The sequence below is a fragment of the Schistocerca serialis genome, chromosome 2, assembly GCF_023864345.2.
Source record: "Schistocerca serialis cubense isolate TAMUIC-IGC-003099 chromosome 2, iqSchSeri2.2, whole genome shotgun sequence".
Lineage (NCBI taxonomy): Eukaryota > Metazoa > Arthropoda > Insecta > Orthoptera > Acrididae > Schistocerca > Schistocerca serialis.
In genome coordinates this window covers 537,480,830-537,499,647 of record NC_064639.1, presented here as the reverse complement: position 1 = coordinate 537,499,647, position 18,818 = coordinate 537,480,830, and the positions used below count along the sequence as shown (strand labels likewise).

At 40.8% G+C, this 18,818-nt stretch overlaps 1 protein-coding gene across 1 annotated transcript in view; it reads left to right on the top strand.

Moving 5' to 3' along the window:
• The window catches only part of LOC126457511 (DNA-directed RNA polymerase, mitochondrial), a 293,196-nt gene that overhangs the window by 73,720 nt on the left and 200,658 nt on the right, over nt 1-18,818 (top strand). Inside the window, exon 9 of the mRNA XM_050093848.1 lies at nt 5,797-5,973. Coding sequence (XP_049949805.1) covers nt 5,797-5,973 — 177 coding nt within the window. The remainder of the gene's footprint in view (nt 1-5,796; nt 5,974-18,818) is intronic.

Sequence of the window (18,818 nt, the reverse complement as noted above, 5' to 3'; positions counted from 1 at the left end):
ACCGATGAGTGCATGATTCCATCGGGATGGCCTTTACAACACTCGAAACATTCATTACTGGGCAAGGGGAAATCCTCATATCATGTACGTCCATGGACACCAGGAACGATTTTTGCTCAACATTTGGGCAGGAATTGTGGGTGACCGTCTGATTGGAATGGTCTGTCTACCTCCTCAACTTATTGGGGAAAATTACCTTCACTTTTTGCAAGAAATTCTACCCAGTTTGCTGGAAGGTGTTCCCCTGGACATACGGCTACATGCGTGGTTGTAGCATGATGGGGTACCCGCACATAACAGCTGAGTTGCGCGCTCATATTTAAATGAACTCTTAGACGGCTGTGTAATTGGCAGAAGTGCTCATAGGACATGGCCCCTGCAATCACCAGACCTCACACCACCGGACTTTTTCCTGTGGGAATTCTTCAGGGTTCTATTTCACCCACCTGGACGCGAACCACTTAGAAATGAAGAGGAATTAATGGGTTGCACACAACACGCCACCAATCATATCAGGGCAACGCCGGGAATCTTTGAAAGAGTTCAGCAAAACACCGTCCAATGTTACCACACTTTTGTCACGTCAGAGGGTCGCCAGTTCGAGCACCTGCTTTAAGTAAACAATGTCCTAGTTGCAAAAATGGCCCTTTTCACTGCCGACATAATTTGTAAAAGACTTTCTGTACACGTACTAACAGCTGTTAATGGGTTTGTTTCCGGTACGTCTTATCATGAAACGACAATGGATATGTCGGGACCCCTGTGGATTCGCCCCCAGAGTGGAAGGCTGGCAGACTACCACCAAGTGTTCGGGCTGCTTTGACACATTGTGATCTCCAGCAGGCAAAGCATTCACAGTCATGTGTTGTCCAGAGCATCCAGCAACAGAGCCATCCTGCAGCCAGTTGGAGCGCGTGGCGCCAAGTTTCATAGTTTAAAAATTGTGCATTGTCGACGTACACAACATTAGTAATTTTGGTTCCTACTGGTATTAGTTATCCAGGGTTAAAATTTTGTGACACAATTTTTCTCCACCCTGTATATACTGAGGTGACAAAAGTCATGGGATACCTCTCAGTATCGTGTCAGGCCTCCTTTTGCCCGATGTAGTGCAACAACTCGATGTGACATTCGCTGAACAAGTCGTTGGAAGTGCCCTGCAGAAATATTGAGCCACAGTGCCTCTATAATCATCCATAATTGCAAAAGTGTTGCCAGTGCAGGATGTTGTGCGCAGACTGTTGTCTCAATTATGTCACATAAATGTTTGATGGGATTCATGGTGGGCGATCTGGGTGATCAAATCATTCGCTCATTGTCCAGAATATTCTTCAAACCTATTGTGAACGGTTGTGGCTCAGTAACATGACATTGTTGCTTGGGAGCATGGAACTCCATGAATGGCTGCTAACTGTCACCAAGTAGCCGAATATAACCATTTCCAGTCAGTGATCAGTTCTGTTGGCTCAGGGGACCCAGTCCATTCTGTGTAAACATAGCTCACACCATTGTGGAACTACCACCAGCTTGCACAGTTCCTTGTTAACAACTTGGATCCATGGCTTCATGGGGTCTGTGCCACACTCAAACCGTGGCATCAGCTCTTACCAACTGAAACTGGGACTCATCTGAGCAGGTCACAGTTTTCCAGTCATCTAGGGCCCAACTGATATGGTCATGATCCTAGGAGAGGCACTGCAGGCAGTGTGGTGCAGTTAGCAAAAGCACTCACAACAGTCGTCTGCTACAATAGCCCATTAAAACCTAATTTCATTGTGCTGCCCTAATGGATATGTTCGTTGTATGTCCCACATTGATTTATGTGCACTGTTGCTTGTCTGGTAGTACTGACAGTTCAACACAAACACAGTTGCTCTTACGGTATGTTGATAATTTTTGTTTATGGACCATCTGACAGCAACTGAATTAAATTATCAACATACCGTAATATTACACGCAGCTGAGGAAGGCAGGACTACAAAAGTTGAAGACAGGCACTCTTGCTCATTAAGTGAAGGCTGCATTGTTTATGGTGAGAGGTAATGCTTGAACTTCGGTATTCTTGGCACACTCTTGACACTGTGGATGTCGGAATATTGAATTCCCTAATGATTTCCGAAGTGGAATGTCTCGTGCATCTAGCTCCAGCTACCAATCCATGTTCAATGTCTATTATTTACTGTCATGCTGCCATAATCACATCGGAAACCTTTTCACATGAATCACCTGAGTACAAATGACAGCTTTGCCAATGCACTGCTATTTTATTCCTTGTGTATGCGATACTGTTGCCATTTGCATATATGCATATCAATCACTATCCCATGACTTTTGTTGCCTCCGAGTATAGTAAATGCATTGTAAGTGTATTGTTCACATCATCCTTTATTTTGCTTCACATCCATTTTTGCACATTTTTTTGCATATATTGGAGAATCCAGTGTTAATAGCTCGTGACAGAATTAGTATTCAACTTGATTACATCTTCTCACGGAATGAGTATGTACTTCTGATTTCAATGGTATTGCTTCTTGTTACTGAGTAGGCCTGTGCTTTGCAGTCTTAATAACCAAGGCTTTCATGCTTGCAAACGCTACAAATGCAACAGAAATGACAAAAATGTGTTCACACATTATTAACAGTATTTCAAATAAACATTTTAGCAGAAATCAATGTTTTACAGTTATCCTCCCACACCAATGAAAATCTGAAAGCAAATGAAACATACAACTTGCGCTTTCGTCATTGGATCTACTAGTGAATGCTGTATAACTGTAAGTCACTAAATGCAATATCATTAAGTATGGTGAAAATACATTCACTCTGTACCACACAATTGTACGTACAAATATGCACTTCAATGTAGAACATTTTTGCTGCATAGTAATACGTCTGGCATAATAATTATATAGTTTGTAAGTAATACTACAAAGCAAACTCATTGGTGAGAAACAACACCATTCGAAGTAGCAATACACACTCATCTCATGCCAAGATGTAATAAAGTTGAATACTAGATCTGTCAAAAGCTGCGAACATGGAGGCCTCCATTATATGCAAAAAATGGATGTGAACTAAAATAAAGTAGAATATGAACAATATGCTTACAGTGCATTTAAATCAAGCAGTTCACACTTGGATTCATAAGCAGGAACTAATGTTCACAGACCAGTATGACTTTTATGCGAAACAAAAACAAATGTAGAATCATGTAGTTCGCACAATATGATGAATGAAAGCAAAATCAATCATATTGCAAGCAATATACTCACAATGCAAATGAAAAAGTGCAACACAGACACACAAAGTTGTAAAAAGAAACACAGTGTTATGAAATTAGCTTCTGTTTTGAATGAAACCAAAACAAATACAAAAGACTTTAGAATAAGAAACCAGAATGATGGACTGATAAACTTGAAGTGCACCAAGTGGCCTGGCAGCATCCCAGAGTCGTGCTACTGGGAGTCTCTATATGGGTTTCATCCCCATCACCTCCATAAATTGCAGTAAGTAAAGAAACATAATAGAAGAAGAAGCTCAACTTAAAGAAGTTCGGTTTGAAGAAGTTCAACGCGGACAAATATTACACAGTTTCGAAAAATCAGAAAGAAGGAAAGACATTTTGAAGAACACTTTAATTATGAATCCATTTCTCTCTGTCCAAGAATATTTCTGCACTTCCACGTCAACCATGTGGTAGATGATTGAATCCACAAGAATTTAAAGAATTCACACAACATCGTCATGAGCAGGAGTGCTATGGTACAGTACACAAGACTCAAGGCTTTGTGATTATTTTGATTTTATCATAAAACTAAACACTGGACTAAATTTTTTCTTTCTAAAGTGTATTAACAGACACTTTTCTTAAAGTGATACTAAAGTAAAGTGAGTAAGTGGTGTGAATTACACTACACTCTTGCTAATCCGGCCATTCCTGGCACATATGAGTGCCGGATTAGCGGAAGTGCCCAATTATTGAGTGTCTGAAATTTATTTTATTCATTTATTTTGTTTTTTATTTTGTTTTTCTCCAAATAAACTACAATAAATCTCTGGATGTCATGAATTCAGTGCAACCAAGTTGCAATCAAGTCCTCAAATGAAGCACTAGTGTAATGATTAATTCATGACATCCAGAGATTTATGGATCTGTATGATATTTTCATTTATTTGGAGAGATGCATATGGGATCTGAAAATTGCATAATGAAATGCCGAAACTGGTAGCCTTCAAAATAAAATAGAATAAAATAACACAGCTGTCAGTGAGTTTAATTGAGATTGACAATTTCATCCTAATTATTGTTTATTCGCGTTCTGTGATATTTAAAATTATTATTTATGAGAGACTGATACCTATGGCTCTCATAGAGGGAAATGATACTTTGGAAACAATTATGCAGGTGATTTCATATCTGAGAACACCAAATGAATGAAAAATTTTCTCAAATGGACAAAAGATTTTGTCAAATAGATAACACATTTTCTTAGTTGGAAGGAATGTAGATGATAAATATATACAAATTTTAGGAGATCATCATTTAGATTTGGTGGAAGAAAACATAGAAAATAAAATTGAATATTTAGATACTGTAAGTTCTGTATGGATGTTCCAGTAAATAAAATCAAAATATTAGGAAAGGAATTAATAGAAACAAAGGATAAGTTAGAACTAGTTACAACTAAAAATGTAGAAATTTTTACATCATTTAAAAATGAAATGTAACAACAATTGGAGAAATTAGAAATTAGTCTGGGATCTTCTGGTAGTTATAGAACTGATCGTAATAGAGATCTGGTGAATAGTACATTACTATATGCAGGATGTTGTGTCTGCTCGCCATACTTCCTCTAGGTGGTCGGCAGAATGTTTAAGATTAGTGTTTTTGGCTTTGGTCTTTAACGTTACGTATGAGAACCAGACCATTTGCCTCGTAACTTTAACACAACTCAGCAACCTGAAGATGTCCTGTGAACAAAACCAATCATAATAATAATCAGTAACATTAGTGTCATCTGTGGTAACCTCATTGCACAACGATGGGGATAAAAGTTATACTACTCTGTATAGACATATAAATAATCATATAAACTTTGAGTCTGTTAGACTGGAGTTAAGCATACAATTAGATGGTTTATATTTTGGTCACAAAAAGTGTGTGCTACATATGGAAAAACATTACTTTAAGAATATGTTTATTACAGTAAGTAAAAGACTGATAACCAGAAAAGTGAGAAGTAGTTACTAAGGTCTTATGAAAAGAAATAAGCTGGAGGCTTGAAATTGAAAGTGGCTGAAGGCATCATAACGCCATTGCCTACAGAAGTAGTTGTGGTCCCTATGAGTGCTGAGGCCCCAAACTTACCACTAGAGGAACCTGGGTGGGCACACACTCAAATGACAACAGACTGAGCTCGTGCACATGTCGTATCATCCATTGTACTCAGGTAGTGCTGAAAACAGAGAAATGGAGACCCCAAAAGAGGAGAAATGGGGTATAGTGAAAATATTATGTCATATTGAGTTTAGAGCCCAGCGGCAAACCTAGAAATAGTACTCTGATTAATTTGGATGATTGGGAGGATTTAAATACTGCTATACCCTAAACAAAAGTTTTTAATTTGCTTTGAAAAATCCTAGCATTATTCTTCATCTTGTTTTCTGTACAAATCTCTGCCAAGGACATTTATTATGAGTATTTTCTCTTCCCATCTATGGAAAAAAAATTTAAACAGTTCACAAGTTTTTTCTGTAATTTATAAAATTCTATTTTTGGTAAATTTTTATTTTCAGAGAGAGAAGTTAGAAGAAGCACAAAAATCTTGGAGAAAATCAATCCATGAAGCATTTGAACGAGATGTTGAGGTCCTGCGTGTCAGACACAGTGCATTTAAAGCCTACAGAACCCCAAATCTGTACCCATTCTTGAAAATTCTGGATCCTGATGAGTACACTGAAATTATTATGCAGGTAAGCTTATTACCAAAGAAATCACTCCTAAGATCTTTTAATGGAGTTGTGCCAAGCATTTTCTGTGCTATGGTATATGACATTTTACAAGAAATTTCCGATTTAAGGTCATTAAATGAGAATTTTACACTTGAGATCCAGCACCTAGTGCATTTTTAACCAGGCCCTGTTAATTCTTCTACTTCTCTCCCCTCGCTCAAATTATTCTTCTTGGACATTTATTTCAAAATCAGTTGGTACATGGTTAAATGCAGAAACATGTCAGTGGCCTTTTCATTTTTTTGAATTGAAATTACATAGAGAAAAATTTGCTAACTGGATACTTCGAAACTAAATGGAATTGGATACTTTTTCCCACAACATTGCATCAGATGCTGTAAATGTCTGTGATGTACTCTTGGTGTGGATCAGTAGTGTGTGCTCCTGTGATTAATTTGCGTTCACACACTAATCAGATCCAAAGTGATGTAGAATTTCTTTAGTGTATGTTAGTTCTAAATGTTTAGCATAATCAAGAAAAAATGAAAATGGAAATAGAAAAAGTTAGAAATACCTATAAATAACCATCAAGATTTCCCCACAATCCATAATCCATATCTGCAGAATAGAAATGCTTCCTACTTAAAATGGCATTTCATTAAAAAGTAACAAACAGCACTGCATTAGACTTACAGTCTCTCAGCCATCGATCCTCTTTGGTAAAGTTTACAGGCCACGTACTTGCAATTTGTATCCTGTTACACAGGTAGGATCCTTGGATGCCCTTAAGCAGACACAGAATACCAGTTCATCTGCTTGGGAATGTGCAACAGTGTGCTATTTTAGTGCTGTAGCAATGGTTCCAAAACCCAGGAAATGTTCCTCATAAGCCAAAAAAAGACCGACTCAGAGTAACAACTCATCAACAAAAGCTGTATGGTAGAAATACAGCAATGTAAACAGATGTAGGAACTGCTTTAAGAGTTGCAGTTTTCCGACAAACTCTGAATCATATGCCAGGCCAGCAATACATGTACTGTCTGTAGCAGTGTGCAAAGTTTTAAACATCGAGATCTGACCATGACAGAATGAAGAAATGCATTTGTCACAGAAGAGTCTCTCTTCAGTGTAAGAATGGTTCTCTGTGTATGCTCATATGGAGGAAGGCAACAGCTGGTTCAGTCATGAGAATGTTGTGGAAAAAGTTAATTTCAAGTGTTGTGGTAGTGGAATTTTGGAGGAGTTGGACAGAGCATCATGTTGGATGAATGTTTGGAGCTTTGCATTTTCGTTGTTGGTTATTCTCATTGGTACGGAGATGAGATAATGCAACCACAGTTGTATTTTTGAGAGATGCAGTTAGTCCAGGCTTTCTCTCTGAGAACAATAACACACCACCACATCTACCAGGTCTGATGGATGAATTTACTAACAAGGGGAGGCCGCCAATTGTGAAATTCAGATGCGATTCATACTGCGCATAATAAAAGCTCATGGCCAGAGGTGTAATGTGGCAAAGCACCAAGATGCACTTCTCAGCCGTTGTCGAGAAAATCGACAGTTAAAATAAACCGTTGCGGTGAAATGCCCTCTACGGTTAATATTTTTATACAGCGTCGTGGCGCAGCGGTAAGCGCTCGGGTTTGTAATCGGAAGGTCGCCGGATCGAATCTCGTGCCATGCAACATTTTTTTTTATTATTAGGTTTTTGTAATTCGTGTATATATATATATATATATATATATATGGCCAACTTCACACGTCCGTCCACATCAAACCCACCAACAAGCAACAGTACCTCCATTATGACAGCTGCCACCCATTCCACATCAAACAGTCCCTTCCCTACAGCCTAGGTCTTCGTAGCAAACGAATCTGCTCCAGTCCGGAATCCCTGAATCATTACACCAACAACCTGACAACAGCTTTCGCATCCCGCAACTACCCTCCCGACCTGGTACAGAAGCAAATAACCAGAGCCACTTCCTCATCCCCTCAAACCCAGAATCCCCCACAGAAGAACCACAAAAGTGCCCCACTTGTGACAGGATACTTTCCGGGACTGGACCAGACTCTGAATGTGGCTCTCCAGCAGGGATACGACTTCCTCAAATCCTGCCCTGAAATGAGATCCATCCTTCATGAAATCCTCCCCACTCCGCCAAGAGTGTCTTTCCGCCGTCCACCTAACCTTTGTAACCTGTTAGTTCATCCCTATGAAATCCCCAAACCACCTTCCCTACCCTCTGGCTCCTATCCTTGTAACCGCCCCCGATGCAAAACCTGTCCCATGCACCCTCCCACCACCACCTACTCCAGTCCTGTAACCCGGAAGGTGTACACGATCAAAGGCAGAGCCACGTGTGAAAGCACCCACGTGATTTACCAACTGACCTGCCTACACTGTGATGCATTGTATGTGGGAATGACCAGCAACAAACTGTCCATTCGCATGAATGGACACAGGCAGACAGTGTTTGTTGGTAATGAGGATCACCCTGTGGCTAAACATGCCTTGGTGCACAGCCAGCACATCTTGGCACAGTGTTACACCGTCCGGGTTATCTGGATACTCCCCACCAACACCAACCTATCCGAACTCTGGATGGGAACTTGCCCTTCAGTATATCCTCTCTTCTCGTTATCCACCAGGCCTCAATCTCCAACAACTTCTTTGCCTCTACACTTCCACCTCGACTGACATCTCTGCCCAAACTCTTTGTCTTTAAATATTCTGTATGTGTGGATGGATATGTGTGTGTGTGCGCGAGTGTATACCTGTCCTTTTTTCCCCCTAAGGTAAGTCTTTCCGCTCCCGGGATTGGAATGACTCCTTACCCTCTCCCTTAAAACCCACATCCTTTCATCTTTCCTTCTCCTTTCCTCTTTCCTGATGAGGCAACCGTTGGTTGCGAAAGCTAGAATTTTGTGTGTATGTTTGTGTTTGTTTGTGTGTCTATCGACCTGCCAGCGCTTTCGTTCGGTAAGTCACCTCATCTTTATTTTTATATATACTATTAATGAATTTTGGTGAAGGCGGATCGCTCTCCAATTGTACCGCCTCCATTTTTCCATTTGTTTAACAGGGTGTACCAAAGCTCTCACGTCCGCACTGATTTTCGACGATGTTATAAGTTGCGCTAGGGACCGCATCTACCTTCTTTCGAAGTTAGCAGGCAACTACGCTTTTATGCGGCGGCTCGTTTCGGCCCATTCAACATCTGTCCTTCAAGTGTAACGGGCGAGTAACGGAGCTTATATTTCATACCTGCCACAGCAAATTTGTGTTCGTGGGGTCTCTCTTCTAATTCGAACATTTGACTTACGCTATACGTATTCGTTTCGGAATATCGTTTCTACGTCTTCCGTTAACTATACATGGTTAACATTATGAAGACTATTAATAACATTGTGAAATACAACTTTGTTTGCGGAAAACATAATGATGTTCGAAGTCGCCAGTTTTTCCACGACAAACGACCTTCAACAACTTATTATATGCATAATTGTTGCAACTGATTGCCGGGAATTGTGTGTGTGTGTGTGTGTGTGTGTGTATAGACACATATGGAAAAAAAAAAAAAAAAAAAAAATTGCATGGCGCGAGATTCGATCCGGCGACCTTCGGATTACGAACCCGAGCGCTTACCGCTGCGCTACGGTGCTGTCGACAATTATTAATCGTTGAGAGTATTTCACCGCAACGGTTTATTTTAACTGTCGATTTTCTCGACAACGGCTGAGAAGTGCATCTTGGTGCTTTGCCACATTACACCTCTGGCCATGAGCTTTTATCATGCGCAGTATGAACTGAATCTGAATTTCACAATTGGCGGCCTCCCCTTGTAAGGTAAAGATATTCCCAGCATGCACTGCCTAATAAGATCTCTGGATCTGAAATCTGGAACACATTTGGGAGGCCAACTGTAGCCAGACTGTTGCCAGACCTCCACGCACTATCTCTGTTAGTGTATCCGAATCAACTCAAAATAGCCAACCATGTTGCTTCCAGAATATGTGGCCACTAATAACAACCCTAAACTCTATTAAGTATTTTATTGTTGTATAAGAGGTTTAATGGTTTTGTTAAATTATTTTGAAACATATATCCAGTGTTTCAGAATTTTTATTGTCAGGTGTTTTGGACACTATTTTATTTCTTATGTACTATCAAGAGGTAGTTGTCACAGGGAAAACAAAACTGGCATTACATGAGTCAGAGTGTGGATTGATAGACCTCTTAATCTATCAATGAAAATAATCTATTTTTGAAAATATAATGTAATTGGATGGATAAAAAAATTTACTCACCAAGTAGCAGCAGGAGAACAAACATATAAAAGAATTGAAATTTGTAAGCTTTTGAAGCTAGTGGCTCCTTCTTCTGGCAGAAGGATTAAAGGGGAAGGAAGAGGGGTGAAGGGAAAGGACTGGTGAGGTTTAGGTAATGAGGAGAATTCAGAAAAGTTGCCCAGAACCCTAGGTTAGGGGAGACCTAACGAATGGGGTGAGAAGGAAAGACTGATTGTTGTGGAATGCACTTGAGATTTGAATATCTGAGAGCTTAAAGGTGGAAGATTGAGTGTTATGTAAGACGGAGATTGTGCCCAAGTTACTAAGAGTGAAAAGCTAAATGCATTATATGTGGAAGAGGTGGGGGGCAGACAAAAATAGACAGCTCAGAAAATAAAAGATGTAGAAGATATACAATACTAGAAGGGTGTGAAGAAAGGAATCTTTACTGAGAAGAAATGCTGAGACCAAAGAAATTAATGCAAATTAAGATCAGGTGGGTAGCAAGAAAGAAAGACATGTGTAACACCAGTTCCCACCTGCAGAGTTCTGAAAAACTGTTGTATGGGGGAAGAATCTCAATGGCACATGTGGTGAAACAGGCAGCATGGTCACAACTGTCATGTTGTAGAGCATGTTGTGTGGATGTTGTGTGGTGTCAATATACGCCCTCTGCCTGTGCCCATCATCCCAACCAATGAACAGTGTTTATGTAACAGCTGGCACATGACGTGCCATTTCACAGGTAACTCTCCCTTTGATAGTATGTGTTTCACCAGGTACAGGACTAGTATAGGTCATTGTAGGAGGGTACAGGGGATGAGTTTTACAGGGGGATGCTCACAGGGGTAGGAGTCATAGAGTAGGGAAATAGGTACAGAAGGAGTGTACAGTCTGACAAGGATATTGCGGAGATTGGAATGGTGACGAAAAGCTGTTCTAAGTGTGGTGGGCAAAATGTGTGACAGAATGGGGCTCATTTCAAGTTACGATTTTAGGAAGTCATAGCCTCATCAAAGTAGCCGATTAATACTTTCGAGGCCAGGATAATGCTGAGTGACAAGAGATGTTCTTCTATGTTGTTTTTTTGGAGGGTTCAGCTTACCTGGATTGGATGTGATTGCATGGGAAATCTGCTTTTGAACTAGGCTGGTAGGGTAATTATGTCCAGTGGATGCTGAAGTGAGAATGGTGGTGTGTTGCTGTAGAAAGACTTTTTACAGCAATACACCACGCATTAACAAATGCGTTGCCACAAATGCCAAAGCTGTGTGGGGGGGAACGTTTGACATGGACAGGATGGCAACTGTCAAAAGGTAACCACTATAGTTTGTTAACAGGTTTAATATGAACAGAAGTGTGTTGTTGACCCTCGAAGAGGATGAGGTCGAATATGAAGGAAAGTGGCATGGAATTCACAATAGAACCATGTGAAACTTAACTGGGAGAATGTATTAAGAATTTATTCTTGTAATCTCCAAACACATTCTCCCAGTTAAATTTCACATAGTCCTATTCTTGGAATCTCTAAATATGCCCTCCCAATTAAATTTCACATGGTTCTATTCCGAATCCCGTGCCACTTACCTTGATATTTGACCTCATCCTCACTGAGGGACAGCTACACACTTCTGTTCACATTAAACCTGCTAACAAACAACAGTACTTACATTTTGACAGATACCATTCTTTCCAGGTCAAATGTTCTCTCCCAAACAGCCTTGGCATTCAAGGCAAACATATTTGTTCAAATGCAAACTCTTAACAGCAATACACCCCATTCTCACCTCAGCATTCACTGGACATAATTACCCCACAGTCCACCCCTGGTAGCTGAGTGGTCAGTGCGACCGAATGTCACATCTAACGGCCCCGGGTTCGATTCCTGGCTGGGTCAGAGATTTTCTCCTCTCAAGGACTGGGTGTTGTGTTGTCCTTATCATCATCATCATCATTTCATCCCCATCGACATGCAAGTCACCGAAGTGGCGTCAACTTGAAAGACTTGCACCAGGCGAACGGTCTACCCATTGGGAGGCCCTAGCCACCCGGCATTTTCATTTTACCCCACAAGCCTCGTCCAAAAGCAGACTTCCGCGGCAATCACTTTGAATTATGGCACTGCTGATCTCTCCAAAAAACAGTTTAAGAGTACATGCCCTGTCACTCAGTGTTGCCCTCATCTTGCATGTTGTAATCATCATCTTCACCTTCTTAAAATCGTGCACTGAAATGATTTCCATTCTTTTTGACATTTTGTCCACAACACCAAGAATAGCTTTTTATCATTCTGCCAATCTCCACAATATCTTTGTCAGACACTATGCTCCTTTTGCACCTATTTCCCTACCCTTTAACTCTTACCCTAGTGACTGTCCTCACTATAAGACTTGTCCTGTATACTCTCGTACCACTCTCGACTAACCCTGTGACTGGCAAAACATATACTGTCAAATGGAGAATGTCCTGTGAAATGACACGTCAAGTACCAGCTGTTATGTAAACACTGTTCGGACTTTTATATTAGTATGACTACCACCTTGGTACCAGTTAGGATCAACGGGCTTAGGGAGAGGGTGTATACTGGAAGCACACAATATCCTTTTGCAGAGCATGCTCTACAGCATGAGAGTCCTGACCTTGCTGCCTGTTTCACTGCATGTGCCATCCGGATTCTTCCCTCAGACACCTGTTTCTTAGCACTCTGCAGGTGGGAATTGGCATCTAAACATGTCCTTGGTTTTTGCCGCCCACCTAGCCCTAATTTACATTCATTTCTCAAGTCTCAACATTTCTACTCAGTTATTATTCTTTTCTACACTCCCTTCTAGTTTCCTATATCTCCTATATCTTTTATTTTCTGACCTGTTTATTTTTGCCCCCCACCTCTACTACATAAAATTCACTTTGCTTTCAGTAATCTCTGTCTTGAATATTACCCAATCTTCCACTTTTAAGTTGTTAGGTTTTGAAGTGTCATCCAATGCAGCCCCCATCAATCAGTCTTTCCTTTTCATCCCGTGTGCTAGGTCATCCTGACCCATAGTTCTGGGTGACTTTTACGAATCCTGCCCATTTCCTAAACCTCACCAGTCTTTTTCCCTTCACCCCTCTTCCTCCCCCTTCAGCCCTTCTGCCAGAAGAAGGTGTCACTGTCTCCAAAAGCTTGCAAATTTCAGTACCTTTTGTGCGTGTTCTCCTGGCACCACTTGGTGAGTAGTTTTTTTTTTTTAATCTATCCAATTATATTAGATCTCTTTAACTGGTAGATAGTTTAGATTATTTGAAAGGGGAAATTGATAGGTAGAATTTGAATAAAGTGGGAGTTCCTGAAGTGTGTTGGGGGAATGAACAAGATTTTTGGTCAGCCCAATATAGGGTTATCAACACAGTATCAAATAGAGGTAATGTAGGAGTGGGTCTAATAATGAACAAGAAAATTCAGATACAGGTAAGCTACTATAAACACCATAGTGGACATATGATCATAGGCGAGATAGACACAAGGCCAACATATATGCAATAGTAGTAAAAGTTTATACGTTAACTAGCTCCACAGATGATGAAGAGATTAAAAGAATGCATGACAAGATAAAGTAAATTATTCAGATAGCTTTTGGTTTAAGAATAATATAAGAAAGTTATACATGTAGAAAAGACATGGAGACACCGGAAGGCTTCAAATTGATTGTATAACGGTAAGACAGAGATTTTATAACCAAATTTTAAACTGGAAAACATTTCCAGGAGCAGAGGCAGATGCTGATCATAATTTATTGGTTATGAACTATAGATTAAAAATGAAGAAATTACAATTAGGTATGAAATTAAGTAGATGGGACCTGGATATCCTGAAAGAACTAGAGATTGTTAGAAGTTTTAACAGTAGGATTAGTCAACAATTGTCTGAAACAGGTAAAACAATACAGATGAAAAAATGAGTAGCTTTGAGAGAGTTAATAGTAAAGATACCACAGTGTCCAACAGATAAGAAGACAAGGCCTTGTAAGGATTCTTGGATATCACATATCATCATCATCATCATCATCATCATCATCTTGGACATTTTCCAGCCTCTGGCCGGGTCTATATGTAACATAGACCTCTCCATCATCTTCTGTCTTGCTACCGTCTCTCCATCTTCACCTTGGTCCAGTCTTCTCCTTTCTTCTGGACGCATTCCTCTACTCCTTTCAGCCATCTGTCTCTCGGTCTTCCTCTTGGTCTCTTTCCTTCCAGTTTCATCCCGTGTATCCTCTTATTTTCCATTCTCTTAACGTGTGCATACCATCTCAGCCTTGATTTCTCTATCTCCTCCTGTAATGGTTCCACCTTCATTAACTCTCTGATCCTCTCATTTCTTAACCTGTATATCTTTGTCACTCCAATACTGTTTCTCAATAATTTCATCTCACTAGCTTGTACTTTGCTTTTCTCTCTTCCTTTCATAACCCAGGTTTCTGACACATATGTCAGGATCGGGACATAGTATGACTGGTATATAACCTTTTTACTGATTTGGGGTACATGCTTGCTCCATATCAGGCCTCTAACACTGTTCTGAAATGCTTCTGCTTTTCTCCCCCGCTCGCTTATTTCTCTGTCGTTTTTTCCATCTTCCTGTATCAGGCTTCCTAGGTACTTGAAACGCTCCACTCTCCTCAATCGTTCCCCACCAGTTGTTATTCTCATTGTTCCTCTCTCCTTCTTTCTTGTTGTGATAATGATCTCACTCATACTTATACTAAATTTCACCCCATATTCTTGTACTGTTTGTTCCCATACATCCAACTGCTCTTGTACTACCTCCTCCTTATTCCCCCTAATAATCAGATCATCTGCAAACACCGTAGCTTTAATCTTCCTTTCACCAATTACTTGTGCTACTGTACCCATCGCGACAATAAAGAGTAATGGTTAAAGTGCACTTCCCTCCCTTACCCATTCCTCTGTTCAATCCAAGCTGATCTCTCTCCTCCCACTTTCACACAGCTCACACTTCCATGGTACATTTCCCTTATCCTCCAGATAATCTGTTTTGCTACTCCTCTGGTCTCCAGGGCTTTCCATACTTTGCTTCTACGTACACTATCATATGCTTTTTCTGTGTCCAGGAAGGTCATTAGTAGATCTATTCCATATTCATAGTGCTGTTCCTGCAGTTATCTTACAGCAAAAAGTAGATCCACCATGTACCTTCCATTTCTGAAGCAATATTACTCTTCTCTCATTCTTCCTTCTAATTTTGCCCGAATTTGTGCTTCCAAAATTTTCTCGAAAATCTTTGCACAATGACTCATCAGTGTTATCCCCTGATAGTTCTTGCACTCTTTTCTATTTCCCTTCTTAAAGATCAAGACAGTTATTCCCTTCTTCCAGTCTTCTAGTATCATCTTCTGTCTCCACGCAATTTTTGTTATTTGATATAGCCATTCTATCCCCACCTCTCCTGCTGCTCTCACCATCTCTACACTTAGCTCATCCAGACCTGGTGACTTGCCTCCCTTCATCTTGTCCAATGCCTCTTCCACTTCTCCCCATGTAATGTCTTTTTCTGTTTGCTGTTCCTCCTCTTTTTTCTCCTCAGCTTGTTCCTCCTCATCCAGGTCTCCATTCGGGTTCAGGAGTTCTTCAAAATACTCCTTCCACATATTCTTGAGTTCCTCCTTGTTCTCTACATCTTGTCCACTTTTGTTCACCATTCGAGCATAATCTGTCGTGCTGTTCTTTAATCACCCCATATAACACCTTTTTTTGAACCTTCACTATCCTCCTCCATCATTCTGGTCCACTGTTCCATCCACTTTCTTCTTTCCTATGCCACCAACCTTTTTGCATCTTTCTTGTTTGCCTGATACTCTTCTCTTATCTCTACTGTTCTCTTCTGGAACCATACCCTAAAGGCTCTATTCTTCTGTACTATATCCTTTGTTTTATCATTCCACCAGGGTGTTTCTTTCCATCTCTTTTTGTTGCTTGTCCTCCCACATATTGCTTCCGCCGCACTTACTAATGTTCGCCTTAATCAACCCCATTCCTCTTCTACCATTTTTGGTTCATCCTTTGGGATGCTTTCCTTTACTACTTGTAGGTACTGTAGCCTGCTTTCTTCCTCCTTCAACTTCCATACCCTTATACGTCTTTCCTGGTTTTCTGTCCCTTTATTATTCTAAATCCCTCTCAGGTTCATTACCAGCAAACGGTGGTCAGTATCCAAGGCCTCTGATGGTAATACCTCAATGTCAATGATGCTCCTATTGATCTCACTGTCGTACAGGAAGTAGTCAACTATCGACTTTCTCTTTAAGTCTTGACTGTACCAGGTAATCTTGTGGCTTTCTCTTTTCCTGAACCAAGAGTTCCCGACCAGCAAGCCATTCCTTTGAGAGAACTCCAATAGTCTTTCTCATTCCTCATTTCAGCAGCCCCAACCCTCTGGTTCAAGCACACTTTTGCAGCCTTGCCTTTCTCTTCCAATGTGTGCGTTTAAATCTCCCATTACTGTCATATTCTTGCTTCCCACTCTTGCTTCTCCTCAGAAGTGCAACCCACCTGTGGCACATACACTTGTATTACCTCTATGGTCGTCCCCTTGAGTGATATTTTGGTCATCATCATCTCATCACTTATTCTCTTCACTTCCTCTTTTAATCCATCTCTTACTATTATTCTGACTCCTTTTCTCCTTCCTTCCTCATTTCCACTCCAGTACAGTCAATAGCCTTTCCTCAGTTCTCTCCTTCCTTCTCCTTTCCATCTTGTTTCAGCTAACCCCAATATGTCTATCTTTCTTTTTTCCATCATGTCTACCATCTCCTCCACCTTTCCAGTCAGTGTTTGTATATTTAATGTTCCAAATCTTAGTCCTTGTTTATAGCTAGTTCGCTGTCGATTAAATCTGTCCTTTCCAAGGCTCATTCTATTTTTGAAAGCAGTAATCATGATCCACTACTGGCTTGCTGGGCCTATTGTGGCTTCACCAGAGTCCCGTTAGTGATCACTTTTCAGGGTTCCTGTAGGACGTTCACAGCTACTGTAATGGTCCCGGGGCATACACAGTCCCCACTGTACCTCGCTCCTACAGGCAATCCCCTACTTCATGCCATTGCCCTTCTCCCACAACTTGGACAAGGTGTTGGACTTGTGGGAGATATTGAATTTAATTGATGAGAGGAGAAAATACAAAAATGTGGCAAATGGAGCAGGCAAAAGTGAACACAAATGTCTAAGAAATTAGTTTGACCGAAATTTAAAATGCTAAGCGGGAATGGCTAGCAGACAAATGAAAGGCTGTAGAAGCATGTGTATCTGTGGGAAAGATAGATACTACCTATAGGAAAATTAAAGAAGTCTTTGGAAAAAAAGGAAAGTAGCTGTATGAATACAAAGAGCTCAGATTGTAAGCCAAGAAGGGAAAGATGAAAGGTGGAAGGAATGTATAGAGTATCAGTATAAGGGAAACAGGTTTGAGGACAACATTATAGGAAGGGAAGAGGAAGTAAAGGAAGATGAGATGTAATACTGTGAGAAGAATTGGACAAAGCACTGAATTATCTAAGTCAGGGCCGTTCAGCAAAGCTGACTGGGAGTGTGGAGCTGTGAGAAGTGAAGAGAGTGACAGGTGAGAGCAACAGAAAGAGCACAAGCCTTGTCAGTTGCCAGTCCTAGACGTGAACACATTTGGACATGGCAGAAGCATCAAGCAGCTCTAACAGCGGGCAGGCCCTCAGTGCCACCCTGTTTTAATGCTATGTGGCAGGGCTTCACAACATACATGCTCGCGGAGCAAGCTGTGAGCAGCAAGACGCAAGCACGGAGCAGTGCGAGCACGCTACCCCCACTACCGGACCAGAGCGGAGAGTGGGGAGAGTCATGTGGAGCACACAACAGCTACCGCCAGTCAATGTAAATCCGCAGCCACCTGCAGGGATTTCACTCAAATGAAACAAATAAAGGAGAATGTACACGTGCCACATAATTTTATTAGCTTAGTGTAAGGCCGACCTTGGTAGCCACGCGGTTCTAGGCACTACAGTCCGGAACCGCGCTACTGCTATGGTCTCAGGTTCGAATCCTGCCTCGGGCATAGATGTGTGTGATGTCCTTAGGTTAGTTAGGTTTAAGTAGTTCAAAGTTCTAGTGGACTGATGACCTCAAATGTTAAGTCCCATAGTGCTCAGGGCCATTTGAACCATTTTTATGCTTAGTGTATGCCTCTACATTCGTATTAATTTGTGAACTGTTACACAATAAAAGGTGTCACTGAAGTGTGGGATTCTCGGTTATCTTGTACTTTTTGCCCTTTACAATTGCGTCTATGTTCGGAGTAATTGTTCTTGTGCATTGTAGGTGCAGCGTGCAGTTTAAATTTCGATCAGACAATGCGTTTCTCAGGTGCGTCTTGCTACATTTCATTGCAGAGAACAGTTGTTCACAAACATACGTGGAACTGAAAATTGATATTATTGTAGCCGCCAGTTTGTGCAAACAAGGAAATCTATCCTGAGGGAAGTGTCTGTAGAATTCCAAAATGTTTTTCTTGTTCTGAAATTTGTCTCTGTACTCTCTGTCAC